We start from the raw sequence: 27,622 nt of genomic DNA, 5'->3' as shown, positions 1-27,622 counted from the left end.
AGTCAAAGGGTTTGCCTCCGTTGTTCCTCTTCTCTCAGGGATCACAGTCTTGTGCTGCCTGTTGTCCAATGTCTGAAAGCCCTTGTTTTGCAATATCTTTTCCAGTATTTTAGTTGTTTATGGCAGAAGGACACTTGCTGTAGCAGTTAAGCTTTCATGGGTAGAACCCTCCTTCAGTATTTCAGTAGAAACAATTAACATTCTGATATTTGAGAAGTTAACAGTTAAGTGCTCTGTGCTATGAAAGAAAAGTTATGGCCAAGTGCGGTGGCTCATGCCTGTAATTCTAGCACTTTGGGAGGCTGAGGCAGGCAGACTGCTTGAGCTCAGGAGTTCTAGACCAGCCTGGGCAATATAGCAAGAACTTGTCTCTACCCTCCCCACCAAAAAAAAAGAAAAATTGTATAGACTTAGGTTATTTTGGCTTGTGACGATTAGAAATCTTTACCATTTTCCCTTTGGTATCATGTTGTAATCTTAGAAATTTTATGTTATTAGCAATTCTGATTAAAATCTTAACTTTTTAGATTAAGGCTCAAATTTTTGAGAGTGATAAAAATTACTGATTTTTAAAGACAGAGTTAAGAGATACGACATTTAGCTTTTTTAAGTTCTTCATTGGTTTCCATAGTAAAACAAAGGCATTAACAGTGATATGCAAGGGAGTCTTGCTCGGGTAGCAGGATGGAAACCCCCTCCTTCACCCCATAATACTATATGAGGGTTGCAGTTTCTCTATCTGTTTTTATGGTGGCAGGTTATATCTTTGCATTCCTTTTGATAATTACCTTATTAATCTCCTTTATTTTTAATTTAATGTATTTTTTTTGAGATACAGTTTCACTGTCGCCCAGGCTGGAGTGCAGTGGTGCGATCTTGGGTCACTGTAACCTTTGGCTCCTGGGTTCAAGCAATTCTCTTACCTCAGCTTCCCAAGTAGATGGAATTAGTGTGTGCCACCAGGCCCAGCTAATTTTTTTTGTATTTTTGGTAGAGACTGGTCTCAAACTCTTGACCCAGCTAATTTTTTTTGTACTTTTGGTAGAGACTGGTCTCAAACTCTTGACCCAGCTAATTTTTTTTGTATTTTTGGTAGAGACTGGTCTCAAACTCTTGACCTCAAGTGATCCACCTGCCTTGGCCTCCAAAAGTGCTGGGATTACAGGTGTGAGCCACCATTCCCCAGGTTCCTTTTTTTTTTTTTCTTTTTAAAAGAGTTCTCTTTATAAATGGGTTAAAGAAAGAGTGGGGAGTTCACTGGGTTTTTTTTTTTAAGACAGAGTTTCGCTTTTGTTGCCCAGGCTGGAGTGCAATGCCACGATCTTGTCTCACCGCAACCTCCACTCCTGGGTTCAAGCGATTCTCCTGCCTCAGCCTCCCAAGTAGCTGGGATTACAGGCATGCACCACCAAGCCTGGCTAATTTTGTATTTTTAGTAGAGACGGGGTTTCTCCATGTTGGTCAGGCTGGTGTCGAACTCCCAGCCTCTTGTGATCTTGCCCACCTTGGCCTCTCGAAGTGTTGGGATTACAGGTGTGAGCCACTGCGCCTGGCCTTTTTTTTTTTTTTTGTGATGAGGTTTTGCTCTTGTTGCCCAGGCTGGAGTGCAATGGCATGATCTTGGCTCACTGCAACCTCCGCCTCCTGGGTTCAAGCTATTCTCCTGCCTCATCCTCCCAAGTAGCTGGATTCCAGGTGTGTACCACCATGCCTGGCTAGTTTTGTATTTTTAGTAGAGACGGGGTTTCTCCATGTTGGTCAGGCTGGAGTTCTCTCTTATATATTGAGTTTGTGTACATAAGTGTCTTATGGTGAGAGGACTTAAGAGTTATTTGCATGAAAATGTTAATATTTAGATATAGTTCCAGATTCCACAACCTTTTTTTCCAGCAACACTAGTGGATGAATCTGTTAAATATCTCTGAAAATGCATTATTTGAAAAATAAAGAAGCAAAGATACTTAAAATTAAATTATTTTATTTTAAAAATAAAAATAAATTACTTGAAATAAGATATGGGTACTGGCTGTGCTGAAAACATATCTAAGAGTAATTTGAGATTAGTGGGAGAGGGCTGTGTAATTACCACCATCAATTGCACTGTTCTCGGAGGACTCTTGGGGCAGGAGGAGAGCTAAAGTTGTCTTGTTGAAGGCTTAAAAAGGTCTTACGCTTACCTCCCTTTTTTTCCTCTCTTAAGACAGTAGAGAAGAAATTAAATGTCAGTGATTTTTCTCTACATTGGAAGTCACCCATAGTTGCTCTCTTTCAGTTAGAGACTCAGGAATAAGATTTTAGTGAAATGATATCGAGTATAGTGAGGGGCATTAGTGTGAAACAGCATAATAAAGTTTTACAGAAATATGTTTTCATGTTTTCACTTGCAGGAATTTCAGAGGCTGCTTTGAAGTTTTTGTGGTATTTAGTCCTCTACAGGAAGACTTTTGTTGGTTTTGAATCTTTTTTCTCTGACTTCTTGGCAAATGTGTAGAGTATCTTTTTAAACTGGTTATTTTTCAAAAATGGGAATTCTGACCATTGTTAATGTATTTTAATTTGTATCATACTGAATTGTTTTTGTTTTCTGCTTTTATATGATGATGTATTTATTAACTGAATTTGTAGGTGATGGAGAGGTAATTGAACAAATTATAAGTCTGCAAACCAATGATAATGATGAACGCAGCCCAGAATCGAGTATTCTTGATGGAATGATAAGACAGTTGCAGCAGCAGCAAGATCAGAGAATGGGAGCAGATCAGGATACTATTCCAAGTGGACTTTCAAATGGTGAAGAAACACCCCGGAGAGGTAATAAATAATGGGAAATATTTTACTTGAATATGGCTGCATTGAAATTAAAGAGTAAATGAAGTCTTTGTCAGGTACATGTAATGTGAGAAACTTAAGTAAACAATGTATTTTTACAACTTAATTAGTAGTTTGAAGGTAGCTTTATTAGGTGTAAGATGATGTAGTCACAAATGGGGATTAATTTCAAGTACTGCTGAAGCCTTTTGTGCTCTAAAAATATAGTATTTACAAAATTGTGTTAAGTAAGAGCGAATAACAAATTGGTTTTTAAAAGAAAACCATAATTCTAGCTTTTCTTTGCTTTAACATTTATAATTTTGAAAAACTGAATTGGGGTAGAGTATGATTTTTCTTATTTAATCAGAAAGTTTGAAAACTTAGTGAGTTTTCAGTGTTGAATCCTTAATAATAGAAGTAGATAGTAGAAATAATTTAGAGGAGATGTGATTGTTATGTAAATGAAAACTAACCCTGGGAAAGGTAAATATTTGCTCATGATTAGAGGCACTGCTTTAAAATGCTAGTAGTTCCACAGAAGCAATCCTTGCCATCTCATGCCTGCCTGGGGCACTTAGCCACCAACTTAAATATCTGCTTAAGATTTTTTTATTTTGGCCAAATGTTTCTACTTGCCTGTTGTAGAATTTGCCTTTTCTGTTATGTACTCTTAATCTTATTTTGTAATGGAAACTAATGGGAAAATAATTTACAGAAATCTACTTTGAACAAGTAAATTTATAGTCAGGGAAGTATGCCTTTATTTGGAGAAGGAAACTATTTAAAATATATTTGCTCAAATTTATTTCCTAGCTCTCTGTCACTCAGTGCTGTTCTCTAGATGGTTTGTTCAGATCCCTGTTGACCCTGTCACTGTTTTTTTTTCTCCCTGTTTTGAGACAGTCCGACTCTGTCACACAGGCTGGAGTGCAGTGCGATCTTGGCTCACTGCAACCTCTGCCTCCTGGGTTCAAGTGATTCTCCTGCCTCTGCCTCCCAAGTAGCTGGGATTACAAGTGTGTGCCACTATGCCTGGCTAGTTCTTGTATTTTTTAGTAGAGATGATGGGGTTTCACCACGTTGACCTGTCTGGTCTCCAACTCCTGACCTCAAGTGATCCACCTTCTTTAGCCTCCCACAGTGCTGGGATTAATAATAGGTGCAAGCCACCATGCCCGGTCTGCCCTACCACTCTTGATCTCTGTTTCACCCAGTTACCCACTTCACTGGTCTTTGTATTTTTATTTGTAGTAACTGTTATGTCTAGAAATTATATTGGTTGTCTTCTAAATCTCACTTTAAAATTAGTACCTAATGCTTTGTTTTACGTCTTTTATATATTGAATTATTTTAGACAGATGCACAGAATTAGGTCAGGCAACCCTTTATTTAGGACATATTCATCATTGGTTTACATATGGTCCTCTTTTATTTGTTTCAAATCATGATAGTAACCTACATTTGTATTTAGTGGTCTTCTGAGTTTGTCTCTCCCAAGGTAACAGTTATTCTGAATCTTAATGTAGATCCTTTCTTTGGCTTTTTAAAAATATAATTTTTATTTTTTTGAGACAGAGTCTCACTCTCACCCAGGCTGGAGTGCAAAGGCATGATCTCGGCTCACTGCAACTTCTGCCTCCCAGGTTTAAGCGATTCTCTTGCCTCAGCCTCCTGAGTAGCTGGGATTACAGGTGCGTGCCACTGCGCCCAGCTAATTTTTGTATTTTTAGTAGAGACGGGGTTTCAACATCTTGGCCAGGCTGGTCTCGAACTCCTGACCTCGTGATCCACCCGCCTGGGCCTCCCAAATGGCTGGGATTATAGGCATGAGCCACCACGCCTGGCCTAAAAATATAATTTTGACTTTCCTGTATGTGTTGCTAAAAGGCATTTGTTGTAAGTATTGATTAGGGACTTTTTTCACATAGTATTATATTTCTTTTTCTTTTTTTTTTTTAGGACGGAGTCTTGCTTTGTCACCCAGCTGGAGTTTAGTGGTGTGATCTCAGCTCACCGCAACCTCTGCCTCCTGGGTAGAAGTGATTCTCCTGCCTCAGCCTCCTGAGTAGCTGGGATTACAGATGTGTGCTACCACGCCTGTCTAATTTTTTGTATTTTTAGTAGAGACGGGGCTTCTCCATGTTGATCAGGCTGGTCTCTAACTCCTGCCTCAGGAGTGATCACCCGCCTCGGACTCCCAAAGTGCTGGGATTACAGACATGAGCCACCGTGTCCCACTGCATATTGTTAGGCTTCTAAGATTGCTCCACAGTTGTATCAGATTCATTTTAATTTGTATGTATTATTCAATTACATCAATATATCCACTTCTATTCACTTTTTTGAGGTGCATTTGGGTAATTTTGAGGTTTTGTTAATCATGAACAGAGAATTTTCTGTAATAGTCTTGTGTGTCTCACATATATTTGAAAGAATTTCTCTAGAGTGTTAATCTAGGTGTGGAAATGCTAGGTATAGCTATATGAGTTGTCAGTTTTATAAGATTTTACCAAACTTGTCCGTAGTGGGTGTACAGTTTATATTCCCATCAGCAATGTATAAAAGATGCTGTTGATTTACTTCTCAAATAATTAGCAGTTTTAGGTTTTTAGATTTTTGCCATTTAAATGATTGTCAAATGGTAATGCAATTTGGACTTGGAATTTTTCTTTATCACTACTGAGACTGAATATCTGTATTTTTGGTCATACTTTCTTTTTTTCCTTCTAAGTTATTTATTTTACAGTATTATCACATTTTGAGATTCTTTGGGAATGCTTCTCTTAATATGGTTATGTATCTATATTGTTACTTATCACTGTGGTATTTTCAATTACGAGCTCATCTTTAGGAGGAAATTTGTGGGAATGATGTGCAGCCAAAGTTGAGGGCTTATCTTTCTAGAATGGCTGGTAGGATATTACCAAGCTGAGTCCTTTTTATAGTAAAATATTTGTTAAATTTGATCTTATTTATTAAGAAGTTTTATAAAACAGTGAATTAAATATGTGACAGATTGCCTTTCTTGAAAATAACAGAATCGTATAAAGATCAGGCCGCTCCAAAGATGTCGTCACTATACACAGGCTACCCTCGGTGAAAGACAGCATTATGATATGCAGGCCCTTCAAGATCCAATTCTTTCTTTATCTTACTATCTTTGTATTTTTTGAATTACATGGGTAATATAAATTAAAACCCCACAATCTAGATGAGCGGTGTAGGCCTATCAATTCCTAGGCAACATTTTTCACATCCTGTTATCTGAATTCAGGCTGAGATAGAAAAGTTGTCTAGCCATCTTTTTTTCCCAGTAAGTGGATTAGAATTTCATTTAAGATATAACACTTGCAAGGATTTGGATTTGTTTTTAGGATAGGGACTGGGTGCTATTTCTTATTTACACCTGACAAACCCAAGGTATTTCTGTGTGGACTTTAAAACTCAAGCCTTGGCTGGGTGCGGTGGCTCATTTCTGTAATCCCAGCACTTTGGGAGGCTGAGGTGGGTTGGATCACAAGGTCAGGAGTTCAAGACCAGCCTGGTCAAGATGGTGAAACCGCATCTCTACTAAAAATACAAAAATTTGCCAGGTGTGGTGGCAGGTGCTTGTAATCCCAGCTACTCGGGAGGCTGAGGCAGAGAATCACTTGAACCCAGGAGACGGAGGTTGCAGTGAGCTGAGAGCGTGCCACTGCACTCCAGCCTGGGTGACAGAGTGAGACTGTCTCAAAAGAAAAAAAAAACAAAAAAACAAAAACCCTCAAGCCTTTGTGTTAACTTATTTGGGCAAGTTTGTCAGACTGCCACAAGTTCTAATTATAATTTCTAATTCAGTTTCCTCTTTGTTTCTAGTCCAATGTGATTTACAAGTTTCATTCATTTAAAATAGTATTTTTTTCTCTTAAACTTATAGCATAAGACTTTATTTTTTTTATTTTGGAAAGAAAGGTTGGCAGGAGGATACAGTGAACACCCATATATTCTTTAACTAGATTCCTTATATTACTATACTTGCTTTAGCTTTTTTTTGTGTATGTGCACACACACACATTCCTGTATGTTTTTTTCTGAAGCATTTGAGAATAAGACTTGTGACACTTGATACCTTAATGCTTCATCCTGTATCATCCAAGAACTAGAGATATTCTCTTACATAACCATAATACAGTTATCACATTCAACAAGCTGAATGTGATAATGTTGATATATAGCACTGTTATTTAGTTTTGAGTCCTTACTTACACTTCCCCAGTTGTCCCCATAATTGTCCTTCCTCATGGCTTTTTTTTAAATTTAAGATTTAATCAAGCCTTACTCATTGCATTTAATGATTATTTCTTTTAATCCAGGAAAGTTTCCTCAGAGCACTGGTACTTTGGAAAGGTTCAGGCCTGTTATTTTCACAAGATTTCCCTTAATTTGGATTTTTCTGATATTTCCTCCTGGACTCAGGTTAAACGTTTAGACAGGAATGCTGAATAGTAGATGCTATGTCCTCAGTCTGTCATGGCAAGAGGCACAAGATATGTAAATGCATTCTTCTGCACCTACTGTATTCCATAACAGTATATTCTTGGAATCTATCAGTTCATAGAATTTTTCATCCTCTTTTTATAGTTTCATACTCCTCCTCTGTGTGGAGTAACTAATCTTCGTAATCTGTTTGTGGGAATTTAGGTTGTTTCTTATACTTTGCTGTTATAAGTGATGTGATAAATAACTTTATGCACGTTTTTTCAAATTGTTAGAGAATAATGCTATGACTTGGGCAGTTAAATTTAGAATTCATATTTATTTCCCAATTCAAAAATGTTTCTTCAATATATGGTATTTTAATATAGATGTTTGGTTTACTAGCGGGGCATTTAATGTCATTTGAAGTTGGTGAAGCATACATAGTGTGTTCTCTAATGCACATTGGTACACATGTGATTGGTAAATAGAGTGTGGTACATAGAAGAGTGCAGAAGTTGTGTTCACTCGTGGGTTTTTCCCTAGGCAAGAAGAGCTGTCATAGCTGGAGTAGTGCTTGATAGCCTCCCACAACAATTGATATAACCCTTGGTTTTTCTGTTGCGTTAGTAGCAGGAGCCCTTTCACCCTATATTGTAAGAAAATGAGCACTTTGCCTAGGACTTCCTCCTCAGAGGCTAGTCTCTGGCTTCTAGCTCATGGGAGGTTGCTCAGTCTGTCGTACCCACCTTAACAGCAGCCCCTCAGGCTCAGAGCTTCACTGTTGTCTTCATTGCCTCATCACCCACTTGCCGAGCTCTATTTTTAGCACCGCTGGTATTTACCCACAACATTTTACTTGTTTGACTTTTTAATAACCACCTTGACAGCTACTTGCCTTAGTGGCTTAGATTATCTCTTGAGAATCATGATTACTATTGTAAGAGCTCTTGTTGTAAAACCACCTTGATTTCAGGTATCTGTCTTCAGTACAAATTTTTCCAAAAGACTTTTTTTAGTGTGCAATTTTGAAGAAGGCACAGTTTTTAGGAATGCATATATAATGTAATGTAAAATGTTTGTACATTTTATAATTTCAGAAAGTCTAGTAAAAATTGAAATTGAGGTTTAATAGTTAATGTTTATTCAGTATTCTACATTTTGATCTTAGGCATATTAAGGTTCTGTCTGGCTGGGTGCAGTGGCTCTTGCCTGTAATCCCAGCATTTTGGGAAGCCTTGGTGGGAGGATTGCTTGAGGCCAGAAGTTTGAGACTAGCCCGGTCAACATAGTGAGACTTTGTCTGTACAAAAAATAAAATAATAAAAAATTAGAAGAAGATTTTTCTCATAAAGTTTTTTCAGAAGATACTATTTTATTTCTTTATTTTTGGTGTGTGTCTTAGGCAAACATATGCTTGTTACATACTAAACGTATTTTAGTTTAAGTGTGTATTGGAATGACCTCCTGATCATTTTTTCCTAGGTTTTAGAAGACTAAGCTTAGACATTCAGTCTCCTCCAAATATTGGTCTGCGTCGTAGTGGACAAGTTGAAGGTGTTCGTCAGATGCATCAAAATGCTCCGCGCAGTCAGATTGCTACAGAACGTGATCTGCAGGCATGGAAACGAAGAGTGGTTGTGCCAGAGGTACCACTAGGCATATTTAGGTTTGTTTTAGGATATCTATTTATAATGTTTCTATCTATGAAAATATATTCATATGGTTATTTACACATTCTGCATTCCATTAATTGTGTAAATAATTGTATAAATATATTAGTAATGAGTGGGAATCTTACTATCTTAATTGTTGTAGGAAAATGGCAAAATTATTCTCTAACTTTTTTTACTATGGTAAAGGTTTTCAGACTCAGTCTTGTTTCATCTATACGCACATACCCACTTCTGTCCTTTCAGTAATATTTTGAAAGAAATCCTAAACATATTATTTTTGTCCATATGCATATTAGGGTGTATTTCTAAAAGATAAGAAATTAAAATATAACCATGATGCCGTTATCATACCTTAAGAAAATAATTTTTCAGTATAACCAAATATTCAGACTGTGTTTAAATTTCCAATTGTTTCAGATGTCATAAATGTTTTCAGTTTTTTGCAAGACTGCTTCATAAGTGGTATAATTCTGTGAGAAGGCACACATAAGTAGCCTCGCTTTTTGTGATGTTAGTAGCTATCAATGCTTAATGTCTAGATTCATTAATTTATTACCTGTTATAAAATTGTGATTTTTAACTCTATGAAAGCTCCTTCATTTATTATCTTGGACACTTCTAAAAAAGAAAGCTATCCAACTATACTTAATTATCCAGTAGCAAAGTTTGTATAGGAAAGGCAGAGTAGGTGCTTGATTATTTTGCTTTATTTCCCCTCAAAATAAAGATTTATTCCTTTTCAATGTTCAACAGTGACCAATTTGTGTGTGTTTTTAATGTATAAATCATATAGCTGGGGTTTAACTTATTTCTGATATTCTTTAGTGATTTTTTAAAATCATCTCTTCTCTACCTCTTGAGGAGCCTCTCTTCAAGGTTCCCTGCCCTTTCAGAATGACTAGTAGTTTTTCATAGTACACTTTGAGGGGAAGATGTTATAGTTCATCTTGTAATTTTTTTTTCTTTTACCCATTCACCTAATACACTTAAAATTTTTTGACTTATATCTGAAATTAGTCTTTTAAGCAAGCCCTATTTTCTTTTAGTAAGAAATGATATTTCATTATAATATGGGCAGTAGGGTCTTTGGTGCTGAGTTGTAATGTATTGATTTGAGTTATTGGAAGCAGCAAATTCTTTTTTCAGTGATATCTAAAATGTTTCAGTATTTTCTCATGTTTGTGTCTCATAATAACTAATATCTTGAAGCTAATTTTGTAAATTTATCTTCGTGTTTTTTTATGTTTAACCAGAAGAGTTTCAATGAATGCTGGAGTGGTATTAGAGAGTACTTATGTATTGTTCTGTGAATTTGGGAAGGTTTTCTAGGTACACTAGAAAATTGTGAAAAGCCAAATCTGGAATTGTGATGAGAGATACAGAAAATCATTATGTATATAGTATGCTATAATTAAGTTTTAAATTGATGTCTAAGTCTTATGGTCATCAGACCCAAAAGTGTCATTTTGGGATACTTTTCATCATCAAAACCAAGGGAAGTAAACACGTATCAGGAGAGAAAGACCTCAAAAATTAGTTTCTTTTTTTTTTTTTTTTTGAGACCGAGTTTCGCTCTTGTTACCCAGGCTGGAGTGCAATGGCGCGATCTCTGCTCACTGCAACCTCCGCCTCCTGGGTTCATGCAATTCTCCTGCCTCAGCCTCCCGAGTAGCTGGGACTACAGGCGCGCGCCACCATGCCCAGCTAATTTTTTGTATTTTTAGTAGAGACGGGGTTTCACCATGTTGACCAGGATAGTCTCGATCTCTTGACCTCGTGATCCACCCGCCTCGGCCTCCCAAAGTGCTGGGATTACAGGCGGGAGCCACCGTGCCCGGCCAAAAATTAGTTTCTTAAACACACAGGCATTTATTTTCTTATCTAAAGGAAGACTAGAAATAATCTAAGGCTGGAATAGTGGTCCCACAGTTATTCTGGAACTCCTGTGTTTCTCACCTCCATCATGGAGCTTAGGTTCTAGTCTTTTGTTTTCTTTGGGATGACGGGGGACCAGTGTTTCGCTCTTGTCATCCAGGCTAGAGTGCAATGGTGCAGTCTCAGCTCACTGCAACCTCTGCCTCCCGGGCTCAAGCGATTCTCCTGCCTCAGCCTCCTGAGTAGCTGCGATTACAGGCATGTGCATCATACCCAGCTAATTTTATATTTTTGGTAGAGATGGGGTTTCACCCTGTTGGCCAGGCTGGTATCGAACTCCTGACCTCAGGTGATCCACCTGCCTCGGCCTTCCAAAGTGCTGGGATTATCGGTGTGAGCCACTGCATGCAGCCTTGGCTTCTAGTCTTAAAGTCACTGCATAGTCCAAGATTGCTGCTGAAGCTGTAGCCATTCCATACCTGTATCTGTGATGTAGGTTGAGATTTAGAAGAGAAGAAAGATGTTCAGATGTCAAAAAGACCATTTCTAGTCAAGGGAACTTTCTTTAAGTAGCCATGTAGCATTTCTGCTTATAACTCACTGACCAGAATGTTGTCATTTGATCATACTAAGCTAAGGAGTAGAGTAGGTAACACAGTGTCTATTTAGAGTAGCAAAGAGCCTGGATAAAAATTTTGATTGTGTTTCTAAGGAAGAAAAGGAGGAATGGGTTTTGTGAGTCAGCTAGCTATCTGCCATGATTTTCACAAAAAAAACATAGCCCTTTCTAGCATTGTATTCTAGAATAAAGCTCATGTGAGATTTTATAAAGGCGATACTTGATTGAGATGTGGTGATCAGTGTCCATGGAAACAATTCCAGTAGTGGAAACAAGGGTGAATTTTGCATAACTGTGCTAGGATATCATTTGATAAGGATCAAGAGTAGTATTTAAAAATTTGTTTTCTGACTATAAAAGTTTGTGTCCATTGTGAAAAATTTAGGTAATAGATAAAAACATAAAGGTAGATGATGGCTGTGCAGAGCTATAAGCATATAATGTTGCTTACCAGTAGAAGTAATTCTTTTTGTACCTAGGATTTAGGCACATAGTTTGTCTTGATCCAATAATGGTAGAAACTGGATTCATTATAAATTTTTTTTTTTTCAAGATGAAATTTTCACTCTTGTTGCCCAGGCTGGAGTGCAGTGGCGCAATCTCAGCTCACTCCAGCTTCCGCCTCCTGTTCAAGTGATTCTCCTGCTTCAGCCTCCCGAGTAGCTGGGACTACAGGCGCCCGTCACCATGCCCGGCTAATTTTTTGTATTTTCAGGAGAGATGAGGTTTCACTATGTTGGCCAGGCTGGTTGCGAACTCCTGACCTAAGGTGATCCACCCGCCTCGGCCTCCCAAAGTACTGGGATTACAGGCCTGAGCCACCATGCCTGGCTATATAAACATTATTTTATATTCATTGTATGATCTTTGATAATACCACTTTTCTTAGCTGATCATCTCATTTGGAGTGAAATTGCACACACAGCTGAAAATGATAGTTATGTCAAGTGTTCCTTTGTTTTATTGATTGAGAATCAATTGTATGTAGTGGTTCATTGTCAAAACAAAGGGAAACATACAGATATTAAGTGGGACTTTCATTTGGCTGCAAGTTGAAAATCTTGTTACATAGTTCCCTAAACATATAAAGTGGTGAAGCTGACAGCTTCTCAAAGTTTGAGTCTACTTTAGAAACCCATTGGATAAAATAATGTGTCACTATAATCTTGAGTGCGGGCTGTCAGGCATACTTAAGAGAAAAATGCAATTTTCTTAAAAATCAGTTTTTGTCCTTACAATATTTACACTCAGTTGAGTGTACAGTTATAACTTGGAGCATGGTCAAGATGTCAGTATTAAAACTTTTTCCATTGAGATGTTAAAGTAAACAAAAACATAAAAGCCATGTGTTTTTAATAATGTTCCTGTTGGAGTAAAGGAAGTCTTTTCCAGAGAAACAAAATGATTTTTAGTGCCTTCTTCATGGTGGCAGGTCCTTTGCTTTGAAATTGATCACAATAACAATCTTTTTGTTGTATCAAATGAGTGAAATACAGGTGGTAAAAAAAACCAGTAACATTGCTATTCTTGTTTCTATAAATTATCAAACGTAGTTTGAATAAAAGTGGAGAAGGCAGACTCTGTGCTTATTTTTTCTTTAATTAGAGAAAGGAATTGCAAACTAGAAAATCGTGAGGACATTTTAAAAAGCTATTATGGGATATCCTGTTTGAATTGGTTCTAATAGGACCAATCAGAAAACAAATGAATGAATATTTTTGCACCACATATGAAAAATAGGTTCTTCTGTCTGAGATTTTATTTATATTTATAGAATTTTTTAACAAGCTTTGCCTTAGAGATTTTGTGTATTAATTTTAAAAGTATATAAACTTATTCGTAGAATCAAACTGGTTTTTATTCTTTATATCCTTTAGTTATCCAACAGTTCAGTAGTTAATATAACTGGGTATTTACATTTGTAGGAAGCTGGAAGACTTCCGATTAGAGAAAGGTGAAGAGGAAAGAAATCTTTATATAATAGGAAGAAAAAGAAAGACTCTCCAGCTCTCACATAAGGTAAGCTAAATTTTGTTTTCTTAGCAAATTAGAAATCAAACTGATAACTCGAGATGGAAATAAAAGAAAAAGAAACTGAAATTTTGAGTTTTTGATTTATAAAACTATCAATACCTTTCATCTGAAGTGGAGTACTTATTGCTTAAGGTTTTCTGTTTGTGATTTAAAATAGTAGACTTAAGGTTATATAGCTGTTAGAAAGGAGCAGTTTGAAAACTTTTGAAAAATAGCCTAGTGCCTAACAATGATATTCAGTTCTTAATTTTAGTTTTACTACATTATTTGATTCTGAGTTTTTATGTGGTTCTTTCTTTTTTTTCTGCTTTCAGTTTTCTACTAAAGTTCTCATTTTTTTAATTACTTGGAAATGAACCATAGCTATTTTAAAAACTGAGGTTGGATAATTTCATTTTTTCAATGTTATATTTCCCTGCGGGCCATTTTCTATTGCTTGTTGATTTTTGTCCTTTTTTATAATATTTTTGTTTCTTTTTTGATTGTTAAATATTTGTTAGAAAAGATTTGAAGCACAGGATGGCTATGTCCCCAGAGGAGATTTACATTTGCTTCTGGCAGCTTGCTAGAACCACTCTCAAGCCTCTGTTGCCTTATCCAAACAAGAATGGGCTTTAGTTCTGTGGGATTACTGTTCTATCTGGAGTTTACTTACAGGTCTAGGCTGTAGCCCTTTGGGCTAACAGCCAAAGCCTGGGGGATTCCCCTACACTTAGGCTATGAATTGCAATTTTTATTTATCTAACTCATAATTTAGTCTATGTTTTTTGCTTACTTGCTAAACTTTTCAGCTTCCTCTTCCAGAATGAAATTCTGGGATTAAAAAAATATGTATACATTATGATGTTCATTGTGGGCAAAAATAATAAAAATAAAAATATATACACATATATCTTCTCTTTTTGATCTTGGTTCTGTAGTTCATCATAACCTTTGTAGGCATATAGTGCCTTTAAACAGATATGTTAAAAAATACGTTTTGCCAGATTTTCTAGTTTTTCTTTTTTATTTTTGAGGAGGAGTCTTGCTTTGTTGCCCAGGCTGGAGTGCAGTGGCGTGACCTCAGCTCACTACAGCCTCTGCCTCCGGATTCCAGCAGTTCTTCTGCCTCAACCTCCTGGGTATCTGGGATTACAGGCACGTGCCATTATGCCTGGCTAATTTTTGTATTTTCAGTAGAGAAGGAGTTTCTCCATGTTGGCCAGATTGGTCTCTAACTCCTGACCTCAGGTGATCCGCCCGCCTCGGCCTCCCAAAGTGCTGGGATTACAGGTGTGAGCCACCATGCCCGGCCAGATTTTCTAGCTTTTCTTAGTGAAAGTTTGGTCCATTTCTGTGTTAACCTATTATCACTCATGAAACTCATTAATATGAGTTTTTGTCGAAATCAGTACTGACAAGGAGAATTCAGTTCATTTTGAGATCAGCCAGTGATAATGTTGAAATTCTAAAACTGACCAATGCTCATTAGACAGATGGCCACTCATGTGAAAATTGGTTTGTCCATCAATTTAAGGAACATGCGCTCATTGGGTAATCTCATCTGCCTTTGGAGGTTGGGGAATTGCATGCCTTAAAAAAAAAACCCATATAATTATTTGGCTAGTTTTGAAAGATTATTCTGTTTTAATGAGAATATGTTTTAAAAATTCAGACAGAACTGAAAAGTACAGACAACAAATGATCTAAAAATTTAAAACCTGAAAATACTTATGATTAGTATTTGAACATTAAAAAAACACTTTTAGCTTCAGGGATATATGTGCAAGTTTGTTATATAGGTAAATTGTGAGTCATGGGTTTAGTGTACAGATTATTTTGTTAACCAGATAATAAGCATCATACTTGATATGTAGTTTCCTGGTCCTTACCCTTTTCCTGCCCTCTACCCTCAGGTAGGTTCTGATGTCTGTTGTTCCCTTCTTTTTGTCCATGTGTACTCAATGCTTGGGTCTCACTTGTAAGTGAGAATATGTGGTACTTGGTTTTCTATTCTGGTGTTAGTTCACTTGAGATAATGGCCTCCAGCTCTACCCATGTTGCTGCAAAGGACATTATCTCTTTCTTTTTTTGGCTGGGTAGTATTCTGTGATTTATATGTACCACATTTTCTTTATCCAGTCTACTATTGATGGGCATTTAGGCTGATTCCATGTTGTATGCTATTGTGAATAGTGCTGCAGTGACCGTAGGTGTGTATATGTTGTTATGGTAGAATGAGTTACATTCCTTTGGCTAAATACCCAGTAATGGGATTGTTTGGTCGAATGGTAATTCTCTTTTAAATTTTTTGAGAGATTGTCAAACTGCTTTCCACAGTGGTTGAATTAAGTTACAGCCCTATTAGCAGTGTATAACCATTCTCTTTTCTCTGCAACTTTGCTAGCATATGCTATTTTTGGATGCCTCCCCCATCTTTTTTTTTTGGAGATAGGGTCTTACTCTTGTCCAGGCTAGTGTGCAGTGGTGCATGGCTCACTCACTGCAGCCTCAACCTCCTGGGCTCGAGTGATCTTCCCTAGTAGCTGGAACTAAAGGTTTGTACCACCATGCCCAGCTAATTTTTTGTTTGATCTTATTTTTATTTTTGTTGTTTTTGTAGAGGCAGGGTTTCTCCATGTTGTCTGGGTTGTTCTCAAACTCCTGGGCTCAAGCAATCTACCTGCCTTGTCCTCCCAAAGTGCTAGGATTACAGGTGTGAGCCACGACGTCTGGCCTTGGCTTTTTAATAATAGCCATTGTGACTAGAGTGAGGTGGTATCTCATTGTGGTTTTGATTTGCATTTCTCTGATGAGTAGTATGTTGAGCATTTTTTTCTCTATACCTATGTGTATAGATATTCAGACATTCCTTGAGACGTTGGTTACTACATCATAATAAATTAATATATATTTTTTATTTGAGATTTATACCTTTAAGGTGACATCCTTTTCAGGTTATTGTTATTTTCCCTCATTTGTGGTAAACCAGTTGACTTACAACATAGTTTGAAAAATGCCCATCTAATGTGCATTTTCTCATGTTTTCCAAGGACCTTAAAAGTAAAATTACTAAGCTTGAGTTAAAACTGTATGGCAAAAATATTACCTTCTTTTTAAGCCTTTATTTTTTCTTTTTGCCTTAAATCCTTTCGAAAACTTGACAGAATGCCCATTTTGTTGATAATGTCCTTATTTAGGTGTTGATTTTCATTTGCATGTTTCTCTATGTTTCAGTCAGATTCAGTGGTTTTGGCATCACAGTCTAGACAAAGGACATGTAGGCGTAAATATCCAAATTATGGTAGAAGAAATCTTAGCTGGCGCCAGTTATCTTCTGGAAATGAGTCTTCAAGCTCTGTAAGACATGTGAGTAGTAAAACTTTAAAATATTATAAGATAATCTTATATGATTTTGTCTTAATTCTTTACTTTGTGTGAATATACCCCAATTTTATATGACAATACAGCATTCTGCAGAGATTAATATGAAATTTCACATTTTGAATGTTAACAAAAACGTTTAATGGCTAATTTAGTCACACATTGTACACTTGTGCAATCCAGCGGTTTTACACGTTGAGCATCCCAACTCAGAAATTTGAAATGCACCAAAATCTGAAACTTTCTGAGTACAAACATGATGCTCTAGTGTGCATCAGATTTCAGATTTTGGGTTTTTGGATTTGGTATGCTCAACCTGTAAGTACAAATGCAAATTTCCCCAAATATGAAAAAATATGAAATCTGAAACAATTCTAATCCCAAGTGTTTTGGGTAACTGGTATATAACCTGTAGTGTATTGACAGAATTGGGCCATCTTCACCCCTATTAAAGTTTAAAACATTTCATCATCCCTAAAAGAAATGCTATTCCCATTTGCAGTCACTTGCTATTCCTTCCCTCTCCTCCAGCCTCTCACTATCACTAATATTCTTTCTTTTTCTCCATTTGCCTGTTCTGGCCATTTTATATGAATGGGCTCTTTTTTTTTTTTTTTTTTTTTTTTGAGGTGGAGTGTCCCTCTGTCGCCATGCTGGAGTGCAGTGGCGCGATCTTGGCTCACTGCAACCTCCGCTTCACAGGTTCGAGCGATTCTCCTGCCTCAGCCTCCCCAGTAGCTGGGACTATGGGCACGTGCCAGCATGCCCAGCTACTTTTTGTATTTTTAGTAGAGACGGGGTTTCACCATGTTGGCCAGGATGGTCTCGATCTCTTGACCTCATGATGATCTTGTGATCCAGCCTCCCAAAGTACTGGGATTACAGGCGTGAGTCACTGCGCCTGGCCAGATGGGCTCTCAAAATACGTTTTTGTGACTGGCTTGTTTGACATTGCTTAATGTTTTCAAGGCTGGTGGTGTGTAGCATATATCAATACTTAATTCTTTTTTTTTTTTTATTGCCTAGTAATACTTCATGGGATGTACTACATTTTGTTTATCCATTTATCAGTTGGTGGACATTTGTATTGTTTCCACTTTTTGGCTGTCGTGAATAGTGCTGCTTATCAATATTCATCACAGGTTTTTGTTTAGATATATGTTTTCATTTCTTTTGGGTCACGCTAGGAGATGATATGCTGGGTCATATGGCAACTTGTATGTTTAACTTTTTGAGGACCCACCAGACTTCTTCAGACTGGCTCTACCACTTTATATTCCCACCAGCAATATGAGATTTCCAGTTTCTCTACATCCTTACCAATGATTATTATCTTTCCATTTTATTTAAGCTATCTTAATGGGTGTGAAGTACTATCTCTTGGTTTCAGTTTGCATTTCCCTAATGACTAGTAATGTTGAACATGTTTTCATGTGCTTATTTAACATTTGTATATATCTTTGGAGAAATGCTTATTCAGATCTTTGCTTATTTTTCACTTTTTTCCGGTCTTTTTATTACTGAAAGAATTCTTTATTCTGGATACAGTTTTTTATTAGATATATGACTTGTAGAAATTTTCTCTCATTCTGTGGGTTGTCTTTTCTCTTCTTTGGAGATGTCTTTTGAAGGATAAAAGTTTTAAATATTGATGAAATTTATTTTATTTTTTCCTTAGTAGCTTGCTCTTTTGCTGTTGTGCCTAAGTCTTTGTTTAATACCTTTGATTGATTTTTAAGAATTATATGTAAGCTATTGGTCTTCGTTTTGATTTAAGGGAGAAACCAATTTTTTTCATAAAGAGTGTTTAATAGGCCAGGTGCAGTGACTCACGCCTATAATTCTAGCACTTTGAGGCCGAGATGGACAGATCGCCTGAGGTCAGGAGTTTGAGACCAGCCTGGCCAACATGGTGAAACCCCATCTCTACTAAAACACAAAAATTAGCCAGGCATGGTAGTGAGTGCCAGTGATCCCAGCTACTCGGGAGGCTGAGGCAGGAGAATCACTTGAACCTGGAAGGCAGAGGTTGCAATGAGCCGAGATTGTGCCCTGCACTCCAGCCTGGGCGACAGAGCAAGACTGTGTCTCAAAAAAAAAAGGAGTATTTAATATTATGGCATTAACATTTCCTGATTTAGTAATGTTTTGAGGAATGAGGTGTTATGTAAGACTGAAAAGTTCATTTAATTGCCTTATGATGCAGTAGGTTAATAGTCAAGCATGGGGTTTGACTTTAAATCCAGAATCTTTTACTTTGGCATGTTGCTTAGCTTTTCTGTACCTCTGCCTATGTAATATGTACCTCAGAGGTGTGAGAATTAATTAATAATGTAAAGTGTTTAAAATAGTGCCTAATAATAATGTTAGCTACGATTATGATTAAAACCATCAGTGTAAACTATTTTTATTTTTTTGAGATTGGGTCTTGCTCTGTTGCCTAGGCTGTAGTGCATGGTGCAGTCAGGGCTCACTGTAGCCTCAAACTCCTGGGCTCCAGCTATCCACCTGCTTCAGCCTCCCAAGTAGCTGGAATTAGCAGGAACAAGCCAGCCTGTTTGGCTAAACTATTATGTAATCAGAATGTTTTAACATTCGTTTTTTTTGAGATGGGGGTTCTGGCTCTGTCACCCAGGATATAAATATAAATCGGAAGTAGTTCTTTTATTATCAGTCATTTTTATGCTGGCTGACCTTTTTCTTTTTTCTTTTTCTGCATATATATTTATTCCAAACGTTCTGTGTGTAACTTCCGTTGTATGACTTAAGCAATTGGATAGTCAGGTTATATCATGGTTTGGAATAAAGGGTTATAGACTTTGCCTTTGGGAGGAAGATTTAGTACCCTAGTCTGGAAATAACTATTTTACTATGCAGCTCTTTTCCAACCTCTCCCCCTCAAGTACCTTGAATTTGCCTAACACAGTAGACATTGGATGGCTTCCTTTGGGGAAACTGTTATACATACAGTCATTCTAGAAAGGCTAGGATGGTATGTGGTGGCATTATCATTATTGTTGTGGAAATACATGAGTTATTATCAAGGATATACAAAATCAAAGAATCAGTACATAGGAAGTGCCATAAAAAGGACTAAACATTAATGCATTTTAATGCCTGGGGGGCACTGTTCTAAATGTTTTACATGTTATCTAATTTCATCATTTCAACAAGTAGGAATTAAGGCACTCCTATAATCTCTTTTAAAAATGAGGAAATTGAGGTATAGATATGAGGCTTCAGTAACTTTCCCATGTTTATATAAAAAGTTAGCAGCATGATCTCAGAGCAGAAACTCTGCCTTCTGGAAGCATCAATTCATTTGAGGAATTGGGGAAATTAAACTTAAAAAAAATTATTGAGTGCCTCCTATTTGCCAGGTGTAAATTTTTTATTTTAATATAATTTCAGACATAAAGTTCTAAGAATAATAAAAAATTCCTTTGTGTTCACCACTCTGAATATTATCACTCTCCTGTATGTATGAATATGTTTTAATCCTTTTGACAGTGAGTTGTACATATGCCTCTTGATATCAAGTGATATAATTATCAAAATCAGGCTGGGTGCAGTGGCTCATGCCTGTAATTCTCAGCACTTTGGGAGATGAACATGGGAGGATTGCTTGGGCCCAGGAGTTTGAGACCAGTCTGGGCAATATAGGAGACTACCTCCTCTGCAAAAAAATAAGAATAAAAAAATTAGTTGGAGGTGTCGTGACACACCTGTAGTTCCAGCTTTTCTGGAGGCTGAGGCGGGTTGATTGCTTGAGCCTGGGAGGGCTAGGCTGCAGTGAGCTGTGGTTGCACCACTATACTCTAGCCTGGGTGACAGAGTGAGACACTGTCTCCAAAAAAAAAAAAAGAAGAAAAAAAAAAAACGAGGCAATAAACAATGTAATGTTGTGATCAGATCTGCAGATCTTACTCCGATTTTACCAGTGAGTGGACCTGATAATTTTCATAGCAAAAGAAAATCTTAGGTCATGTGTTACATTTTGTTGTGTCTGTTTAGTAACCTGAAATTTAGTCTAGTTTCTCAATTTTTGTTTTAATGTTGATATTTTTTGATGATTTATCACTGGTAATTTTGATGAGTAGGGTAATGCATTTTTGGCAGTAATACTACAGAAAATACACTGTTGTTCTCAGTGCATCACATCAGAAAGCAGATGATTTGTTTTGTCCCACTACTGTTGATATATGCTTTGATCATTTCCTAAGGTGGTGGTGTTTGCAGATTTCTCTGTGGTAAGATTGCAGTCTTGACTGTTGGATTTACTCCTTGATTCATGTGCTGAAGAATGGATGTGGTGTTAGCAGGCATGAAAATGACATTAATCTCCTTTGACTCCCCATCAGAGCTCTTTGGTGACTAGGTATATTGTCCATGAGCAGTAATATTTAGAAAGGAGTCTTTGTTGTTTTCCTGCTCAGTAGGTCTCAACAGTGGGCTGACAATATCCAGTAAACCATGCTGTAAATAGATGTGCCGTCATCTAGGCTTTGTTGTTCTATTTCTTACACATAGGCAGAGCGTATTTAGCATAGTTCTTAAGGGGCCTGTGATTTTTGAAAAGGTTAAAAGGAGCACTGGCTTCAATTGAAAGTCACCAGCTGCATAACTCTACTCATCAAAATTACCTGCCTCCCAGGTTTGAGCGATTCTTTTACCTCAGCCTCCTGAGTAGCTGGGATTACAGGCGTGAGCCACCAACGTGCCCGGCTAATTTTTGTATTTTTAGTAGAGATGGGGTTTCACCATCTTGGCTAGGCTGATCTCGAACTCCTGACCTCGTGGTCCACTCACCTTGGCCTCCCACAGTGCTGGGATTATAGGTGTGAGCCTCCGTGCCTTGCCTCATCTGCATTTAAAATCTGTTATTGTAGTCACCTTCATTGATTAGCTTAGCTAGGTCTTCTCGATCACTTGCTGCTTCACCTTATACTTTTATGGTATGGACATGCTTTTTTAAACCTCGTGAACCAACCTCTGCAAGTTTCCATCTTTTCTTCTGCAGGTTTGTCACCTCTCAGCCTTCATAGAATTAAAGAGAGTTAGGGCCTTGTTCTGGGTTAAGCTTTGGCTTAAGTGTTATTGCTGGTTTGACCCTCTATCCAGGCCATCAAAATTTTCTCCATATCAGCTGTATGGCTATTTTGCTTTCTTACAATTTGTACGTTGACTGGAATAGCACTTTAAATTTCTTGGAAGAACTTTTCTTTTGCATTCAGAACTTAGCTATTTGGTGCAAAAGGCCTAGCTTTTAGCCTGTATTGACTTTTGCCATGCCTTTCTTACTAAACTTAATCATTTCTACATTTTGATTTAAAGTAAGAGATGTGTGACTCTTTCATATTCGAACACTTAGAAGCTATTTATGGTTATTAATAGGTCTAGTTGCAATATTACTGTATCTCAGGGAATAGACTGGAGCAGTCAGAACACACATGATATTCATTAAATGTGCTATCTTATATGTATATGGTTCCTGGTGCCCCCAAAACAGTTGGAATAGTTACATCAAAGGTCATTAATCACAAATCACAGTAACAGATATAGTAATAATGAAAAAGTTTGAAATATGATAATTACTAAAATGTGACATAGAGACAGGAGCAAGCACATGCTGTTTAAAAATGGCACCAGTAAACTTGCTGGATTCAGGGTTGTCACAAAACTTCAATTTGTAAAAAATTTAACTGTGAAACACAATAAAGTAAAGCACCATAAAACAAAGTATGCCTGTATATACCTACTATATGCAGACACATGTATTTCTTTCTGTCTGTATATCTGTCATTGTTAAGTACTACTTCACATTATCCCAATTTTAATGGCATCCCTTTGTACTTCCCCTCTGTAGAGAGAAACCTGACTCCTGTTATTTTGTTTTTTTAATTTTTTTTCCTTTGGAGACGGAATCTCACCCTGTCACCCAGGTTGGAATGTAGTGGTGCAGTCTCGGCTCACTGCATCCTCCGCCTCCTGGGTTCAAGCGATTCTCCTACCTCAGCCCCCTGAGTAGCTGGGATTACAGGTGTGCGTCACCACACCCAGCTAATCTTTTATATTTTTGGTAGAGACGGGGTTTTACCATGTTGGCCTTGCTGGTCTCGAACTTCTGACCTCAGGTAATGTGCACCTCAGCCTCTCAAAGTGCTGGTATTACAGGTGTGAACCACCATGCCTAGCCCTGTTATTTATGGTAAACTTGTTTAATTTTATATATACAGAAAGTAGTTTAAGATTTACTAGACTGGGTGGCTCAAGGCTGGGTACAGTGGCTCATGCCAGTAATCCCAGCACTTTGGGAGGCCAGGGTGGGTGGGTCACTTGAGGTCAGGAATTTGAGACCAGCCTGGCCAACGTGGTGAAACCCTGTCTCTACTGGAAAAAAAAAAATTAGCTGGGCATGGTAGTGGGTCCCTGTAATCTAGCTACTTGGGAGGCTGAGGCAGGAGAATTGCTTGAACCTGTGAGGCGGAGGTTGCAGTGAGCTGAGACAGTGCCACTGGCCTCCAGCCTGGGTGACAGAGTGAAACTCTGTGTCAAAAGAAAAAAAAAGAAAAAGATTTACTTACCCTATGGTAAAAACCCTAGTATTTAGTTATTTACTTACAGTTCTTTTTTTGTCATTAACCAAATTGTATTTAATACAAATAGTTCAAAAGTTGACATTTATCCTTCTTATACAAAATACGGCATACTACAGGTAGTCCCACACTTGACATTTTTCACTTAAAATATCTTGGAGATCACTCCACACGAATTGGTACTTTCCTCATTTGTTTTATGAGTTATGTGGTAACCCTGTTGCATAATTGAGACAATTTAGTTATTCTCCTGGTTATGGGCATTTAGGTTGTTTCCAATGATTACATTATAAATAATGCTACAGTAAATAACATTTTATATGTGTGTTTTTGTACTGTTGCAGGTGTAATTTTGTGTGTGTGTGTGTGTATATGTGTGTGTATATGTGTGTGTGTGTATATATATATATTTTTTTTTCCCCCCTCCCTTTAGGGACAGGATCTTACTCTATGGCCCAGACTGGAATGCAGTGGTGCAATCATAGCTCACTGCAACTTAGAACTCCTAGGCTCAAGTGATTTCTCAGCCTCTGACTCTTGAGTAGCTAGGACTACAGGCGTGTGCCACCATACCTGCTTAAATTTTTTTTTTTTGGAAATGGAGTCTTGCTCTGTCAACTGGGCTAGAGTGCAGTGGTGCGATCTTGGCTCACTGCATCTTCCCCCTTTGGGTTCAAGTTATTAAAAATTAAAACAATTTTTTTTGCAGAGATGAGGTCTTGCTATGTTGCCTAGGCTGGTTTCATACTCTTGGCCTCAAGTGACCCTCCTGCCCCAGCCTCCCAAAGCACTGGGGTTATAGGCATGAGCCACTGTGCTGGCCGGGGCTACATTTCTTGAAATGGAATTGCTGGGTCAAAAGACAAATACTGTTTTATAAGATATTGATAAGTTTTCCTTCTAAAAGAGAATTCTAACTTGCATTCTTACCTGTGGTGTATGAGAGTTTCCTGACCCCTTTGCCAACAGACTGTGTTTACTTTCTGAGTACTTACTAATTTTTATAAATCTGAATGTTGAGAGATAGTATCTTATTGTAATTTTATTTTTAATTTTTTTGCTGTTTAAAAAATGTGTCAAAGGTGAATAAAATTGAACACAAAGTGGTATGGACAGATATTTAAAAGATTTCGTTCAGTTCTCGTTCAGGTTATAAGAACACATTTTAAATGAATAATAACTATTTTAGTAGGTAAAGGAGTCCAGCATGAACTGAGCTCAACTTTTAGTTACACAGAGGATGTTTTATAGAGAGAATGAGGAAGTTGATGAGGGTAGTCACCAGGGACTGAGTAGTGTCTGGGAAGTGAAAAAAGAGTGTAAATACAGTTAGACCACCTGTCTGCTAGCTGCCAGTTTTTAATGTTAGGATTTTATCCGCTCATGGAGACTGGGAGACAGAGGCATTATCCCAGATACTGACTGGAACAAACAGTAAATTCTTTAGACAGCATTGAGTTTTCTTAGGCCTGCACTTAAGGTGCAGACAGGGTCATCATAGAGATGTGGTCTTGAGCTGATAGGAGCGATGTTAGTGTTGTTCAGGTCTTTATAGACCAAGGATGAGGCCTAATTGAGAAGGTGCCTGGCTCAAGTTTGGTCAGGGAGATAATCTTTTTTAGTCATAAAATATATAATGTAAAATTTACCACTCTTATCATTTTGTTTTTTTGAGACAGAGTCTTGCTCTGTCACCCAGCTGGAGTGCAGTGGCGCAATCTTGGCTCACTGCAACCTCTGCCTCCTGGGTTCAAGCGATTCTCCTGCCTCAGCCTTCCAAGTAGCTGTGATTACAGGCGTCCACCACCAGGCCTGGCTAATTTTTGTATTTTTAGTAGAGATGGGGTTTTGCCAGCCGGGTTGGTCTCAAACTCCTGAGCTCAGGTGATCCACCCGCCTTGGCCTCCCAAAGTACTGGGATCATGGGCGTGAGCTACCACACCTGGCCCACTTTCATCATTTTTAGATGTGCAGAAGTGTTGGCATTAACTATGTTCACAGTATTGTGCAATCATCACCACTATACAGTGCTATAACTTTCTCATCATTCAAAACAAACTCCATACCTCTCATCCCAGCCGTTAACTTTTCTTCTACCTTCTGTCTGTATGAATTTGTCTATTCTAGATTCTTCATATAAATGAAATTATACAATATTTGTCTTTTTGTCTTTGGCTTATTTCACAGTGTAGTTTTGCATTTCTCTGATTATGCATGAAGTTGAACAACTTTTTGTATGTTTAGAGTCTTTAAGAAAATCTTTATGAATAGTCTATTCATGTCTTTTAGCCATTTCTCTTGTGCCTTTGGTCTGTCCCCTTCCCTCATTTGGGTAAACATCAAGCATGATTGCTGAATCTTATTATTTATTTATTTAATTATTTATTTATTTATTTTTAAACTCTCAGTATGTAAAGAGGCAGATTGCTGGATCTTATTATGTTTAGTTTTATAAGAAACTGCCAAACTGTCTTCCAAAGTGGTTGTACCATTTTGATACACAGATGACAAATAACCATATGAAAAACTACCAAAATACGTCATAGAGAGTTGAAAACTAAAACAGTTAGATATACCTATTTAAAACGGAGAACATTTGCATTGATTTATTAACTTTACTCAGAATGGCCTATTGTATCCCTTTTTTTGCTGAGGATGGTAGTGTTAAATCTTACAGATGTTCTCTTTTTGTCTTAGGCTCTTTTTTTGAGATGGAGTCTTGCTCTGTAGCCCAGGCTTGAGTGCAGTGGCGTGATCTTGGCTCATTGTAACCTTCACCTCCCAGGTTCAAGCAATTCTCCTGCCTCAGCCTCCTGAGTATCTGGGATTACAGGCATGTACTACCATGCCTGGCTAATTTTCGTATTTTTAGTATAGATTGGGTTTCACCATGTTGGCCAGGCTGGTCTTGAACTCCTGACCTCATGATCCGCCTGCCTCGGTCTCCCAAAGTACTGGGATTACAGGTGTGAGCCACCACATCCAGCTGTCTTATGCTTTGAAAAGTAAAGGATATAGTGAAGAAGTTTGCTTTTTAAGTTTATCTAATTGTATTTTTACTAACTGATTACTGTTCATTTTTCTTAGATGATTTAATCTTACTGGGGAGGATTCTGTACAGCTTTTTTTCTGGACATGTATTATTTAACTTCAGGGATCAAGATTTTTTTTCCCCCCCCTTCACAAATTAGGAGACTTCCTGTGATCAAAGTGAAGGTTCTTGTTCTTCAGAAGAAGATGAATGGAGAAGTGATAGAAAAAGTGAAAGTTACAGCGAAAGTTCAAGGTATCTGTTTTTAAAATTGTTATGATTTTTAAAGCATTTTAGTCATAGCCATGGATGGAATCATACTTGAATTTTATTCAAGAAGCAAGAATTTGCAACTGTGGGGTTTTTTTTTTGAAAGGAGACAAAAACTAGATTAACAGCTCTTACTATGGGAATATTTCAGGAGTTTTTTGTTGACTTTAATCAGTTGACCCAGCATTGTTCAACATGCATACTGAAAATATAAATTCAATCTTGGCTGCACTCAAAAAGACTAGTATCTAAAGTATGTGTGGTGAAACCACAAGTATATTCATTATTATTGCATATGTTGCTTTTTTGTTACTTTTGAGATCCAAATTTCCTGGGGCCAAAATGTCAGCCTCAGATTCTCCTATTGGTGCATGTCACCTTCATCTCAACAGATGTTCAACCCAGAAAACTGGACTATAACCTCTCTTGTCTACTTATCCATAACATGGCTAGAAAATTCTCCTTCCTGAATATCACTCAGATCGTCTTTCTTTTTTTTTTATTGTTACTACATTGGTCCAAACCATTATCACATACTCTCTGCTTCCTTTATTGTCTTCTTTTACTTTATTATGATGAGCTAGAATGATTTTTTTTTTAAGAACATAAGTGTATTGTCTTTTTTCAAACAAATTTAATTGTGGTAAAATATATGTCTAATAGAAATAGCATAACCATTTAAAGTGTGCAGTTCAGTACTGTTACGTACATTGACATAGTTGTGCAGCCAATCTCCAGAATCTTGTTTATCTTGCAAAACAGAAACTCTATACCAATTAAAAAACAATTCTTCACTTTGCTCTTCCCCATATCCCTGGCAATTACTATTCTACCTTCTGTGTCTTCACTGTCTTTTAATTCAACTTTTCTTGAATTTTATTTATCCAAAACA

General features: G+C 37.4%; 1 protein-coding gene across 2 annotated transcripts in view; it reads left to right on the top strand.

Annotated features, from left to right (window-relative positions):
- The window catches only part of BRWD1 (bromodomain and WD repeat domain containing 1), a 131,731-nt gene that overhangs the window by 51,592 nt on the left and 52,517 nt on the right, over positions 1-27,622 (top strand). For both annotated transcript variants that reach the window (XM_012445341.2, XM_012445336.2), the window contains exons 18-22: positions 2,626-2,811; positions 8,752-8,935; positions 13,362-13,455; positions 16,687-16,818; positions 26,621-26,715. In XM_012445341.2, coding sequence (XP_012300764.1) covers positions 2,626-2,811; positions 8,752-8,935; positions 13,362-13,455; positions 16,687-16,818; positions 26,621-26,715 — 691 coding nt within the window. The remainder of the gene's footprint in view (positions 1-2,625; positions 2,812-8,751; positions 8,936-13,361; positions 13,456-16,686; positions 16,819-26,620; positions 26,716-27,622) is intronic.

This window comes from Aotus nancymaae, unplaced genomic scaffold (assembly GCF_030222135.1).
Source record: "Aotus nancymaae isolate 86718 unplaced genomic scaffold, 86718_ANA_hifiasm-v0.15.2.pri h1tg000022l_1, whole genome shotgun sequence".
Taxonomy (NCBI): domain Eukaryota; kingdom Metazoa; phylum Chordata; class Mammalia; order Primates; family Aotidae; genus Aotus; species Aotus nancymaae.
This window is presented reverse-complemented; position numbering and strand designations above follow the sequence as displayed.